Below are 15,860 nucleotides of genomic sequence, written 5' to 3' on the forward strand. Positions count from 1 at the left end.
GAGGAAGCCTAGGAATTGTGTTGCCATAATGAGCCCAAGAAACACACACCAGTATCATCAGAAACTTACTGTGAATATGGTATTCTAGATGTTCTGTGTTGGCCATGCTTTTGTTTTTTCAAAGTACTTATTCATTTTTCTTTTTTAGCAGTTAAGGTACTGCAGTTGTTTTTTTTTTTAATATGTTACTTTTTTTTGTTTTGTCTTTCCACCACATCTGAAAATGAGAAACTTATTCCTATCTTTACATTCTCAGCATCCAGCACAGTGCCCCACAGAATGCTTGTAGGAACGATTATATATGAGGAATCCTTTAAGCCAAGTGGGTTTCCTGTTCATGGTTTCTCTTGTGAAGTGATTTCTTAGTTCAGGGAACTCAAAAGGAAACTGGGGTAGTTGTTTTTTTGTTTTTTATAAAAATGGTCTGATCTACTTCAGGTGTACAGCAGAGCAAGTCATGTATAAATTACCTAGAACCGGCACTAAAGTGTTCTCATTCCTTCTGAAGGAAAAACAAGATGTCTACGAGAAGGAATCCAAATTTCTCGACTCCCTGAACTGCCGGGCAATACGATTTTGCACATATACGGAGAGACTTTTATTGGTGGTATTTTCTAAATGTTGGAAGGTATTATAAAAATGACACGATAAATTGAATTAGTTGTCTTTTATGACCCATTTGTATCAATTTTCCTCTCCCTGCACTCAGCTGTTTTGCTTCTCAGGATATTATATATATAAAGTAGATCCCAATTTTATTAGTAACAGACCATAACAATAATGAGCATTTATCTCTGGATTACTTTAAAAATTTGATGCCTGAACTTTAAAATTAAAAAGCAAACTAAACCCTTTCATCTACATACATTGATTTTATTTATAGGCTTTGTTCCTTTTCTGCATAGTTGCTATATTCATTTTTAGAGAATCTACTTTCTTATGAGTATATTCGCTGATCTCTCCATCAAGAAAGAAGAGCTAAGTTATTATCATTTGATAGCATCCCTTTTTCTTTAATGTTTCATATAACTGGCCCAGCTAACAAAACTACAGTATCTTACTTATATGTTGATACTATATTTTTGAACAAAAATATAAAATATGTAGTGTATCAAAAGGTTTCTGCTGTGTAAACTTTTTGTGTAACAAATTTTTAAAAGTTGAAGTTGGGCTACCATATAGAAGGAATAAAATAACACATAAATTTTGGGATTTTTGGCTTCTTGCTTAATGGGCACATTCTGGAATGGTATAAAGTTTATTCATTAAACCTACCTTAGGATAAATGAAAAAAATAAGTACTAGTAAAAAATTATCTTGGCGCATGAGTACAGGGTGTCTCATGTTATTAATATTTAATATATTGTTGCATTAACACTGCCATCTAAATAGTCTTGATAAGCATAATTTATCTTTCATCTCACTGACAGATTAGATTAGAAGCTTTTGTTAATGTACATCATTAATTTTGTATTTTAGGTTTATGACTATTGTGATTTTTCCCTTCTGCGGACCGAAGTTAGCAGAAGTGGGCAGTTTTTTGCTGGGGGAGAGGTGCTTGCAGCTCACAGAATCATCATCTGGACAGAAGATGGTCACAGTTTTATCTATCAGCTGCTGAACAGGTGGGCTCAGATGGGAGCGGCATACAAAACATTCAGGTAGAAAATGAACTTTGGGAGGTTTATTATGGAAAAATCCCTGCATGCTGCCCATGATCAAAAACCAGAACAAAACAACTTTGGCACTAGAAGATTTACTCTGGGCTTGGGAGGCTTCAGCCTTTGTATGAAACAGCAGGGGATGAAGGAATGAGATTAACCATGTATAACTTGTACAGCTGGTGCTGGGTTTTCAAAAAAGTCACTTGTAATTATTAACCCAACAATTTCTAACTAGAGTTTAGAAACTTGAATGGTACCATCCGGCTTTTGAAAGTGGGAGGAGGAAAAAAACGAATAAAGAACCTCAAAGTTCTCAACTCTGCTTTTTATTTTTCACCATGCAGTGGGCTTTCAAAAAGCATATACCCTGCTGATGGAAGAGTGCTTAAAGAGACCATTTATCCTCATTTACTGTGCTCTACTTCTGTGCAGGAAAATAAGGTAATGCAAGGAGAGAGTGACTGCCTCAAAGCTGCTTCACTCTGCGTCTTAGATAAGTGTTGCTTTGTCTGTAACAGAGAGTCAGACTTGAAAAAATTGAATGGAAGAATCACATGAAGTTGTCAACGAGAAAATCAAATCTAATTGTTAATGGGTACTGAAGAGAAAACTTTGCCTTCGAAAAATATATATTTTAAAGCTGGAGTAACTAAATGATATATATTTGTTATAGAAAAATTATGAAAGTTAAAATTAAAATTAAAAGTTAAAAGTGGAGGAACTAAAATTCATAATTTTGCCACCGTAAATATTCACAAGGAATATATTTTATGTATTTACTTATTTTAATGGGAAAATTTTCGAATATTTAAAAAGTTTCAAGAATAGTACAATGATCACTCATCTACCCTCCATCATCTACCTCCACTCATCTACCAAATGTCAACATTTTGCCATATTCATTCTCTCTCACTCTCTCGCCCCCACCCCCCACCTTGCCACACACACACATTGTTCACTGACCCTTTGGAAAAATGATTTGATATGAAGTTATTAACATTTTGATGTGTCTACTCCAGTTTTTAAATTTTATCAAATGGTTTATATCCTGCTTTTTTTATCTCAATATTATCATTTTTGCATATGTTTAGCTATTCTTCTGAATAAATTTTCTTGGTAAAACAAGTATAATTGTGAGTCCTGGCAGACTTGAGGATATAATTGTGTGTTTTTACTTGACTGAATTTTATCTTTACACTCTATGAAGTCTGATCATTTAAAGTTGTTTTATTTTAGTAGTGCTAACCAAAATAAGGTTTGTTCTTGCTGTTATGATTGTTAACCTGTGGACTGAGTCATCAGTTAATTATCCAAGGAGGTATTTCATGGAGAATAAGGACTTTGGATTACTGACATGTCAACCAAGGAAACGTTATTTTTTTACGGACTGATGGTTTGCTTAATTTCGCAGTTTAGCCACTGGAGAACCTATAGTTCTGTAATTGTACCTTTAACATATCTATAGGGTTTTGTTGCAAAAACTTGATTAAAAAACTGCAAGCCCAAAATTAGAACTCTAAGTGCCACTGGGGCACAGGCAAACTTCAGAATTGTGGCATCAAACACTATTTCTAAAGTCATCTGTGAGTGGCAATGGAGTCTTGCTTCACTGTTGATTATAAGAGCAGTAGTGTGGCTTACTTAGAAAAGCATTTTTAGTTATTTTGTAAAGGACCTGCCTGCCCATTCTTTCCTTTAGCACCAGAACGCACTTTTGATAAAGCAGTTTTCCCCAAAAGCTAAAACGTAGGTAGTATCCTTTAAGATCTTCTAGTCGATTGCACATATTGGTGCTGAAGAAAAACACAGCAATTGCAAATAAACTGAAAAAAAATACTAACCTTAGGGGAAGCCACCTTATTTTGTTCCTCAAAATATGAAGACATAGATCTATGGATCGTCTATCAATAATTTTTAAATATTCTTTTTTTAAGTTTATTTTTGAGAGAGAGAAAGAGGACACATGCTATTGAGGGAAGGGGAGAGAGAGAGAGAAAATCTGAAGCAGGCTCCAAGCTGTCAGCACAGAGCCTGATGCAGGGCTCAAACTCACGAACCACGAGATCATGACCTGAGCTGGAGGTGGCTGCTTAACCGACTGAGCCACCCAGATGCCCCGTAACAATTCTTGTTTAGACAATGACAGTTATTTATCTTAAACGTGGGAAATACTAGGAAGCCAGTGAAATATGAATAGAATAATCGGAAACTTAAGCTAGTCTACCCACCCTCACACTCTTGCTTGCCCTTTGTCCAGCCAGAAGTGAAAGTCTGACATTGTTTTCCTTATTCAAAACATCGCCAATATTCACTAACTATAAGATTTCTTAATCTCTCCTGAAGTTAGAAGGTAACATTTTGATGGGGTGGGAGATAAGTTTGATAAGTACAAGGAGCTTAGAAAAGGGTATTCTATAAATATGTAGTATTAAGTAGACTCTTCTTTTGGAATGGCACCAATAGACATAAATCTCAGTGTGTAACAGTAACATGTTCCCACAGTTACCATTTGTGATGTTCGGAATATATCTGCTGATGGAGTTGTAGTAGCAAAATGAGACTCGCCCTTCCTTTCAGTAGCTTCGTGAGAGTCTCCCAAGGTTCTAATGACAGCTGATGATCACTGAGGCCTGTGGCAGGGGTCCTGGTTGTTGAGATAAGGTACTGGCTTTCAGAGTCTTAGCTGTGGAGTAACTCTGCAGTGCTGAGTTAAGGGGTAGTTGAGGCAGAGATAGCCTGAGTATTGCATGTAAGGAATTTGGGTGCATGAACTAAGAGTAATAACGATGATGCTTATGGGTAATTTTTTTTTTAGTCCTTGTTATTATCAAATATACACACTCCTCCATTTACATGCATTCCCACCATGGCCTCACTTTGCAAATCATGTTCAGAAAGGTTAATTCCTAGGATTTGAACCTGGGCAGTTTGGCCCAAGTCTGGCAGTTGGACTTTGGAGCAAGTTTCTCAGTTGTTCCGAAAAGTGGATAATAAGAATGGTTCATAGGTACTGAGTATGTGCCAAATGCAGGGCACCATTCTAAGCACCTCACCTTTATCAATTCATTAATCCTGACAGCAATCCTATAGAATAGGTGTTTTTACTGGCCTTATTTCACATTTAGGGAAAATGAGACACAGAGAGGTTAAGTAAATTGTCTAAATCAAGTAATTGGTGCTTTTAATAGAGTTAGTATGTGCTAAAACCAGGAGTTGAACCCAGGCAGTTAACTCAAGAGAATTTGCTGGGTTTTTTTGTTGTTTTTGTTTTTGTTTTTTTAATGCTTAATTTATTTTGAGAGAGAGAAAGAGAGAGGGAGCAGGGGAGGGGCAGGGAGAGAGGGAGAGGGAGGATCCCAAACAGGCTCCATGCTGTCAGCACAGAGCCTGATGTGGGGTTCAGTCCCATGAACTGTGAGATCATGACCTGAACCACAATCAAGAGCAGATGCTTAACCAATTGAGCTACACAGGTGCCCCGAGAATTCGCTCTTAAGGGCTATTTTATTACCTCCTGTAGGGCAGGTGTTCCTTGTGATACACCCTGGGTACTGTGGTGACAAATCAGAGTTCATATGGTAAGGAGCTCTGAGGGGAGTGTCCAAGTGAATAGCAGAATCAGAGAGGGATACTGCAAAGGACGAGGGCAGAGGTGACAAGGTGTGGGTGTGAGCAAGTGATGAATGGCAGTGGCATAGTAGGTACAGAGGGAGAACAGCAGCACCGGAGCATATGCTGTTGGGGGAGATGAGGCATGCTGCCTGCCACCAACCACAGGAACCGAGTAACGGCTCAGCTTCTCTGTATCAAAATCATGAGGGAGTGGAACTAGTCAGTTCTAAGGTTCTTCAAGGTCAAGAGAGTTTGAGAAGCTAGTTTGCTGGTTTACCCAAATTGTATTGACACAGTTTCTAACACCTACAAAAGTGATGGATTGAGAAGTATAAGACTTGAAAGTGCCTTCTAAATCTGTAGAAGCAACTTCCTAGGAGCTGTTGTCTCCTCTGCAGTGCTCTCATGTTGGAGGACTACCTTGGTTGTATGCTCTTGGATTCCTTTCTTCCTCTCTTCCTGTCTTAGTTTTCTTTTCTCCATAACAGGAATAATGGCAGTGTTTACTTACTCTGTAGCTTTGTTGTGAGGAATAAATATAGCAATGCTTTGGCCTTTAATACTCCTCAGATACATTACAGAATTTTTCCAATAATACATCAAAGTCCTGACCTTCAAACATATTTTCTAATGAGGAACTATCTATCACTTTCTTAGACTTCTTTACTTCTAGCACCAGCAGTTGGCTTTCTTTCCAGGGTGACTTTTCTTTGTACATCAAAAGAAGTTTTTGTTTTTATAATCTCTTAATCATTTTGATGCCTTGTTCATAATCTCTATATGCAAGTCTGTCCAAAGAACATCTGCACTGCACTCAGACACTAGAGACTCTAGACCCGTTACACTGATAAAAGCATGTCTTCCAGAACTCTGGTGCTTAATATTCATACTCTGCCTCAGCAAAATTATAACCTTATGTACATAAATATATAATATATTAATATAAACTATAACTATATACTTAATTATATTAGTATTTATTTGTTTATTTACTTGTTTATGTTATGGACTCATTTTTATTTCTGACCTCCTAGAATGTTTAAAATCAAATATATTAAATATGAAAAGTAGTTAACAGAAAGTTGAAAGCATGTTAATAACACAAAATTACCACACATATATTACTTGTTGCTATTGTAATTGACAATGGAACTTAAGGGACCATAAAGAAATCAGGCCTCCTTAGTGGACAGTAGGGTATGGTCATGAAGACATGGACTCTTTGCTGTCTATAACACTTTAGGTAAATCAACCTCTCCACTCTCAGTTTATTCATTTGGGAAATGGAGACAATGATAGTGCCAACCTCAGAGAATTAATGTGAGGATTATTTAGCGGAATAAATGTAAAGCCTCTAACACTATGTGTAATACAGACACAGAACATTAAGTACATGTTAAATAGTCTTAGTAACTCTCTGAAGTCTAGCTGTGGACTTTGCTTATTTTATAAAATTTTTGTTTGTCTTGAGTAAGAGATAATGTCACTTAAGTTACCTGAAATTTTTGAAAGATCAGGAAGCAAATGGAAACAATTCAGTTAATCTACGAAGTCTTGTTCCTCCATTTGAAAATAGTGGTTGTCATTTTATATTCAGATATTTTTTTCTACATAAAAGCTTTTTGTTTTGGACCAGGGCCTTTCCTTTGTTATGGGCTACATGAATGAAAGGAAAGAGCCTTTTTATAAGATACTATTCTCTGGAGAAGTCTCGGGAAGAATTACTTTGTGGCACATTCCTGATGTTCCTGTATCCAAGTTTGATGGCTCTCCTAGAGGTAAGACAGTTTCTAATCTATTTCTAATCACATGTCTTCTGAGAACTAGTTTATAATTAACTCAGTGTTTTTCTCATTTGAGTAACATGAGGCTACAAATAAGACAAATTTTCTCGTGTACCACACTATGCATTAGGTGCCAACATAAAAGGAGGTATAAACATGATGTTTATAGATCTTATACAACAATACAACCAATACAATTCAAATTAACATCAATTTAACAGGAATGATGTTTTATTCAAATGAAATGGATGCTTATATATGCATGTAGGATAGGTTGACATGCCATACTCATGTTTTTGAATTTGTCATGCCCATATCCTGTACAGTTCCTCTATTGGTATTATTACAGCTGCTTGGAACAGGAGGGACAGGTATAAACTTGGCCACTAAACCATTTGGCTCTTTGAATGATTAGATGATTTAGCATTTGCTTATTTTCATTTTTCCTAGAATACAAAACTGAAGTCATTAAAGGAAACATTATTGTGGAGAATCTTCAAGCTCCTGAGACTTAGGTATTCCAAAATGAGGAAGCCCATCTTACTCTTTTTCCCTTACTCCCAAATTATTAAGTCATCTGTGAATCATTGTCTCGGGCACAGCAGAAACACAGTCCTCCACATTTGAATTCCAAAGCACAAGTTTCTGTTACTTAACAAATTCACTGGCATAATTTTAAGGTTCATTGTCCCAAATGTTTTCAACATGGTTCCTAATAGTCCTAGGTTAATAAGAAAATGGCCAAAAAAAAAGATTTAGAACCTGGTATGGTGTATGGAAAAGTTTCTTACAAGTTCAATTTTAAGAATTAAAATGTATACCATGCCCCTGCTAAGGCCACCTAATGGTTGCCCTAGGATTTCTCATGTATGTTCCACTGCCAGCAGTGGAATTAAGGAAGCATTTACGTAACCTTCTTTATAATTAGAACAATAGAGAAGAGAAGCCAAGATGGCGGAACAGCATGGAAGTTTTTTCTGTGTCTCGTGTGAATGAAATAGAGCCAGATAAACAGTAAACTATCCTGCATACCTAGAAAACTGATATGAAGATTACACAACAATCTGCACAACCTGAACCACAGAACACAGTGGCGCGGAGAGATGAACTAGGGGAGACAGAAGCCGCGGAGGGAAGAGAGTGGTTTCTGCTTGTGGAGGGAGGACGGAGATGGTGGGGAGAATACGGGAAAAGCACCCCACCACCACCACCAAAAGCAGCTGGAGATAAAGTGGAAAAGTGGAAACAGCCGCAGGGACTGAACTAAAAAGGGAGAAAGAAGAAAGGAGAGGGTTTAAATTCCATTAAGAATGTATAAACAGGGGGAGTGCAGAGTCTGAAACTCCACAGTTTGATAACAGCAGGTGCTCTGGTGGGAAGGGTGAATCCCCAGGAGCAGAGTGAAGTCTGGGAGGTCTTCGGACCACATGAGGAGAGGCGGTTCCCCTGCTGGGAGGACTCCCCACAGGCAAAGGTCCCATCAGACCCTGGAGAACAACCATATTCGCTGGTGCTGGAACAAGGTTGTGAAGAGTGAAGCCTGGAGCCAGATGTGTGTTGTGATTTTCCATAATCCCTGAAACGCTGCTGCTACATGATCATGTGAACTTTTTCTGGGCTGGGCTGTCACCCAGCGGCAGTTTCTGGGCATCAACAGCAGCACGGTCCCGTGAACTTTCCTGGGTACAGCCAGCACCTGGCCCTTACTTGGTGAGACCTTCCTGCAGAGGGGTAGAACGGGTCAAAGCTGCAGTCCCTCAGAAATGAGGGGTCAGGAAACACAGCTGCATTTGAGATAAAACTCAGGAGGGAGCTGCCACCTGGCAACCTGACGGCTTGGTAATGGACAGTGTAAAAGCAGGGAGTAGACAGAAGCCAGAGACAAAGGATGGGTGCGCCATTGCTAATCGGGGAGAAGAGAGTTCTGATACTAAAGACTGGGTAGCTGGGTGATGCCATTTTCACCCCTCCCACACATGTGCATACAGACCTACATGGGCCACAACAATCCACCTGAGTAAGCTAAGCAGTGTCATCTAGTGGAGAGTGGAGCCATTTCACTAAGCCCCGCCCAACTGGGCCAAGCTTGCTCTTCAGGAATACCACACATCTCCATGCCTGCTTAGTTTATGGACTATAAATTGCTTCATAGTTTGACTTCTGGGGGAAAATGATGTAATTTCAATCGTATTTCAGTCTGTTCACTGGTCCATCTATTCAATTTTCTTTTTGTTTTATTTTTCATTTCTTTTCTTTTTCTTAAATACAGAAAGAAAAAATTATTTTTATTTTCAATTTTTATTAAAAATATTTTTCTTTAATTTTTCTACTATATTTTTTACTTTTTTGTAAATTTTTCAAATTCTATTTTACTCCCATCGTTTCATTTTATTCTATTTTATTCTATTCATTATTTCAAATTTTCAAACGTTTTCCTTTTTTTTTTTCTTTTTCTTTTTCTTTTTTCTCCCCCACTTTTTCTCTAATCTATCAAGCTCCTTTCAACACCCAGACCAAAACACACCTAGGATCTAGCATCATTTATTTGATTTCTCTGTGTGTGTGTGTGTTGTTTTTAATTTTTTAATTTTAATTTGTTTTTACCTTATTCCCTTTCTTCCTTCAAAATTATGAAACAAAGGAATTCACTCAAAAGAGAAAGCAGAAAGAAACAACAGCCAGGGACTTAATCAACAGAGATACAAGCAAGATATCTGAACCAGAATTTAGAATCATGATAATAAGAATACTAGCTGGGGTTGAAAATATATTAGAATCCCTTTCTTCAGAGATAAAAACAAAGTAAAAGCTAGTCAAGATGAAATAAAATAATGCTATAACTGAGCTTCAATCTCAAATGCTTGCCAAGGTGGCAAGAGTGGATGAGGAAGAGCAGCAAATCAGCGATATAGACAACAAACTTATGGAGAATAATGAAGCATAAAAAAAGAGGGAGACTAAGGCAAAAGAACATGATTTAAAAATTAGAGAAATCAGTGATTCATTAAAAAGGAACAACATCAGAATCATAGGGGTCCCAGAAGATGAAGAGAGAGAAATAGGCGTAGAAGGGTTATGTGAGCAAATCATAGTGGAAAACTTTCCTAACCTGGGAAATGACACAGACATCAAAATCCAGGAAACACAGAGGACTCCCATTAGATTCAACAAAAACTGACCATCGACAAAGCACATCATAGTCTAAATCTCAAAATACTCAAGCAAAGAAAGAATCATGAAAGCAGCAAGGGAAAAAAAGTCCTTAACCTACGAGGGAAGACAGATCAGGTTTGCAGCAGACCTATCCACAGAAACTTGGCAGGCCAGAAAGGAATGGCAGGATATATTCAATGTGCTAAATCGGAAAAAATATGCAGCCAAGAATTCTTTATCCAGCAAGGCTGTCATTCAAAATAGAAGGAGAGATTAAAAGTTTCCCAGACAAAAAATAAAGGAGTTCATGAACACTAAACCAGCCCTGCAAGAAATTTTAAGGGGGGCTCTCTGAGGGGAGAAAAGCAATAAATGAATGAATGAATGATCAAATTATAAATACATACATACATACATACATACATACATACATACATACATACATAAATACCAAAAGCAACAAAGACTAGAAAGGACCAGAGAACACCATCAGACACTCCCAACTCTACAGGAAACATAATGGCAATAAATTCATATGTTTCAGTACTCTCTAAATATCAATGGACTAAATGCTCTAATCAAAAGACATAGGGTAACAGAATGGATAAGAAAATAAGAGCTATCTATGTGCTGTTTACAAGAGACCCACTTTAGACCTAAAGACACCTTCAAATTGAAAAGTAAGGGGATGGAGAACATCTATCATGCTAATGGTTGACAAAAGAAAGCCAGAGTAGCCATACTTATATCAGACAATCTAGATTTTAAAATAAGGACTGTAACAAGAGATGAAGAAGGCTGTTATATCATAATGAAGGGGTCTATCCACCAAGAAGACCTAGCAATTGTAAACATTTAAGCTCCAAATGTGTGAGCACCCAAATACATAAATCAGTTAATCACAAACATAAGAAACTCAATGATAATAATACCATCATAGGAGGGGACTTCAACACCCCACCTACAACAATGGAGAGATCATCTAAACAGACAGTCAACAAGGAAACAATGGCTTTGAATGACACACTGGACCAGATGGACTTAACAGATATATTCAGAACATTTTATCCTAAAACAGTGGAATATACATTCTTCTCCAGTGCACATGGAACGCTGTCCAGAATAGATCACCAGCTGGGACACAAATCAGCCCTCAACAAGTTCCAAAGATCGAGATCATAGCGTGCATATTTTCAGACCACAATGATATGAAACTTGAGATCAACCACAAGAAAAAATTTGGAAAGCTAACAAATACTTGGAGACTAAAGAACATCCTACTAAAGAATGAATGGGCTAACCAAGAACTTAAAGAGGAAATTAAAAAGTACATGGAAGCCAATGAAAATGATAATACCACAGCCCAAAACCTCTGGGATGCAGCAAAGGCAGTCCTAAGAGGGAAGTATATAGCAATCCAGGCCTTCGTACAGGAAGAAGAAAGGTCTCAGATCCACAACGTAACCTTACACCTGAAAGATCTGGGAAAAGAACAGCAAACAAAACCCAAAACCAGCAGAAGACAGGAAATAATAAAGAGTAGAGCAGAAATCAATGGTATCAAAACCAAACCAAACCAAACCAAACCAAAACAAAACAAAACAAAAACAGTAAAACAGATCAATGAAACCAGAAGCTGGTTCTTTGAAGGAGTTAACAAAATTGATAAACCACTAGCCAGTTTGATCAAAAAGAAAAAGGAAAGGAGCCAAATAAATAAAATCAAGAAAGAGGAGAGATCACAACCAACATAGCAGAAATAAAAACAATAAGACAACATTATAAGCAATTATACACCAATAAAATGGGGAATCTGGAAGAAATGGACAAGTTCCTAGAAACATATAAACTACCAAAACTGAAACAGGATGAAATACAAAATTGGAACAGACCATTACCAGTAAAGAAATCAAATTAGTAATAAAAAAAATCTCCCAGAAAAACAAGAGTTTTTTATTAGTAACAAAAAAATCTCCCAAAAAAACAAGCCAGATAGCTTTCCAAGGAAATTCTACCAAACATTTAGGGAAGAGTTAAAACTTATCCTTTTGAAGCTGTTCTAAAAAATAGAAATAGGAGGAAAACTTCCAAATTCTTTCTATGAAACCAGCATTACCTTGATTCCAAAACCAGACAAAGACCCCACTACAAAGAAGAACTAAGACCAATTTCCCTGATAAACATGGATGCAAAAATCCTCAACAAGATATTAGCCAACCAGATCCAACAATACATTAAAAAAATTATTCACCACAATGAAGTGGTGAATCCTACCTGAATCCCTACCTGGGATGCAGGGCTGATTCATCACATTAATAAAAGAAAAGACAAGAACCACATGATCCTCTCAACAGATGCAAGGAAAGCATTTGACAAAATACAGCATCCTTTCTAGACAAAATCCCTCAAGAAAGTAGGAAAAAAGTATTATACCTTGAGATCATAAAAGCTATATATGAATGCCAATATCATCCTCGGTGGGGAATATCTGAGAGCTTTCCCCCTAAGGTCAGGAATAAGACCACTCTCGCCACTGTTATTCAACATAGTGTTGGAAGTCTTAGCCTCTGCAATCAGACAACACAAAGAAATAAAAGGCATCCAAATCAGCCAGGAGGAGGTCAAACTTTCACTCTTTGAAGATGACGTGATACTTAATATGGAAAACCCCAAAGATTTCAGCAAAAAACTGCTGGAACTGGTCCATGAATTCAGCAAAATGACAGGATATAAAATCAATGCACAGAAATCAGTTGCATTCCTATTCACCAACAATGAAGCAATAGAAAGAGAAATCAAGGAATTTATTCCATTTACAATTGCACCAAAAACCATAAAATACCTAGGAATAAATCTAACCAAAGAGGTGAAAAATCTATACACTGAAAACTATAGAAAGTTTATGAAAGAAACTGAAGAAGACACAAATAAATGGAAAAAGATTCCATGCTCCTCAAAAGTAAGAACAAATGTTGTTAAAATGTCGATACTACCCAAAGCAATCTACATATTTAATGCAATCCCTATCAAAATAACACCAGCATTCTTCACAGAGCTAGAACAAACAATCCTAAAATTTGTATGGAACCAGAAAAGACCCCGAATAGCCAAAGCAATCTCGAAAAGGAAAACCAAAGCAGGAGGCATCACAAGTCCAGACTTCAAGCTGTATTCCAAAGCTGTAATCATCAAGACAATATGGTACTGGCACAAGAACAGACACTCAGATCAATGGAACAGAACAGAAAACCCAGAAGTGGGTTCTCACAAACGTATGGCCAACTAATCTTTGACAAAGCAGGAAAGAATGTTCAGTGGAATAAAGACAGTCTCTTCAGCAAGTGGTGCTGGGAAAACTGGACAGAGACATGCAGAAAATTAACCTGGACCGCTTTCTTACACCATACACAAAAATAAACTCAAAATGGATGCAAGACCTCAATGTAAGACAGGAAGCCATCAAAATCCTCAAGGAGAAAGCAGGCAAAACCTCTTTGATCTTGGCCACAGCAACTTCGTACTCAACACATCTCTGGAGGCAAGGGAAACAAAAGCAAAAATGAACTATGGGGACCTCATCAAAATAAAAAGCTTCTGCACAGAGAAGGAAACAATCAGCAAAACTAAAAGGCAACTGACAGAATGGGAGAAGATATTTGCAAACGACCTATCAGATAAAGGGCTAGTATCCAAAATCTATAAAGAACTTATCAAACTCAACACCCAAAAAAAACAAATAATTCAGTGAAGAAATGGTCAAAAGACATGAATAGACACTTCTCCAAAGAAGTTGGACATTCAGATGGCCATCTGCCACATGAAAAATGCTCCACATCACTCATCATCAGGGAAATACAAATCAAAACCACAATGAGGTACCACCTCACACCGGTCAGAATGGCTAACATTAACAACTCAGGCAAGAGCAGATGTTGGCGAGGATGTGGAGAAAGAGGATCTCTTTTGCACTGTTGGTGGGAATGCAAACTGGTGCAGCCACTCTGGAAAACAGTATGGAGGTTCCTCAAAAAGTTAAAAATAGAACTACCCTATGATCCAGCAATTGCACTACTAGTATTTATCCAAGGGATACAGGTATGCTGTTTCAAAGGGGCATATGCACCCCAATGTTTATAGCAGCAATATCAACAATAGCCAAAGTATGGAAAAGCCCAAATATCCACTGATGGATGAATGGATAAAGAAGATGTGGTATACACACACACACACACACACACACACACACACACACACAATGGATTTCACACACACACACACACACACACACTGGATTATTACTTGGCAATCAAAAAGAGTGAAATCTTGCCATTTGCAACTACGTTGATGGAACTAGAGGGTATTAGGCTAAGCGAAATTAGTCAGAGAAAGACAAATATCATATGACTTCACTCATATGAGGACTTTAAGACACAGAACAGATGAACACAAGGGAATAGAAGCAAAAATAATATAAAAGCAGGAAGGGGAACAAAACATGAGAGACTCTTAAATATGGAGAACAAACAGAGGGTTGCTGGAGGGGTTGTGGGAAGGGGATGGTCTAAATGGGTAAGGGGCATTAAAGAATCTACTCCTGAAATCACTGTTGCACTATATACTAAATAACTTGGATGTAAATTAAAAAAAAAAAAAACAGTAAAAAAAAACCCCACAATAATTAGAACCATAGATATCTACGATAATTCTTAATGCTCATCTAAGGTTTGGGCTCTAGGTTTTTCACAGTCACTGTGGCACGTGTACTGCAAGATCAGGGGTGCCCTTTAATAGAGAAATAGGTTGGCTTTAACTCACCCTCTTTGCTCCTAGATCCAAGCCTCTCTCCCTTCCTGAGCCTACTTGACAGCCAGTTCAAATGCTTGGGTGGTGAACTATGTAGAATGATAACCAGTGCTCTTAGTAATTCATAGATAATTGGGGGCTTGGTATGATTTAGAGATACCCATACCCCTAATATTTAAAGAATACATTTATTCCATTTTCCTCACACAACTAACAGACCCTCAGTTTCCTTTTTAACATTGCTGAGACAAATAGAGAACTCATGAGACTGGACCACCACTTTACATCGCTGCAAGAATTTCTCTGTTCTTTTCAGTTGACCTAGGTCTAAAATGAATGCACTAATACACATCTATTCTGAGGCTCCTTGAAGGACAGAGGACCAAAGAGATAGCATTTTGAGTAAAGACAATACATGGCAGGAGAACTTTTCTCCATATAGCCACTGTTCGGATGGCAAAAGAGCTCTGTGTACCCCAAGGGATGGTCCCTTGATAACAGTTTCCATGTCTATGATGAATTTAAAAGCCAAATTTTCCCTTTTTGTGTGTTTTCCCTTTAGAAATACCAATAACTGCCACCTGGACCCTTCAAGATAATTTTGATAAGCATCATACCATGAGTATTATCGACCATGTCCCTGGGGCTGGAACGGTGGTAGTCACTTCATCAGAGTATGTTTCAAGTCTTGATAAACTAATATGTGGCTGTGAAGATGGGACCATTTTGATTACACAGGCTTTGAATGCTGCCAAAGCAGGACTTCTAGAAGGCGGTTCTTTATTAAAAGGTCATTGAATTTTATGTAACCTTATTTATTTAATTTACTTAAGCTTCAACTTTA

The 15,860-nt window shown here is 37.5% G+C and overlaps 1 protein-coding gene across 3 annotated transcripts in view; it reads left to right on the forward strand.

Annotated features, from left to right (window-relative positions):
* Nucleotides 1-15,860, forward strand: part of WDR72 (WD repeat domain 72) — a 229,147-nt gene that overhangs the window by 39,519 nt on the left and 173,768 nt on the right. For all 3 annotated transcript variants that reach the window (XM_045449695.1, XM_045449696.1, XM_045449694.1), the window contains exons 7-11: nucleotides 509-628; nucleotides 1,480-1,625; nucleotides 2,009-2,105; nucleotides 6,913-7,054; nucleotides 15,579-15,806. In XM_045449695.1, the coding sequence (XP_045305651.1) occupies nucleotides 509-628; nucleotides 1,480-1,625; nucleotides 2,009-2,105; nucleotides 6,913-7,054; nucleotides 15,579-15,806 (733 nt within the window). The remainder of the gene's footprint in view (nucleotides 1-508; nucleotides 629-1,479; nucleotides 1,626-2,008; nucleotides 2,106-6,912; nucleotides 7,055-15,578; nucleotides 15,807-15,860) is intronic.

This window comes from Leopardus geoffroyi, chromosome B3 (assembly GCF_018350155.1).
Source record: "Leopardus geoffroyi isolate Oge1 chromosome B3, O.geoffroyi_Oge1_pat1.0, whole genome shotgun sequence".
NCBI classification, from domain to species: domain Eukaryota; kingdom Metazoa; phylum Chordata; class Mammalia; order Carnivora; family Felidae; genus Leopardus; species Leopardus geoffroyi.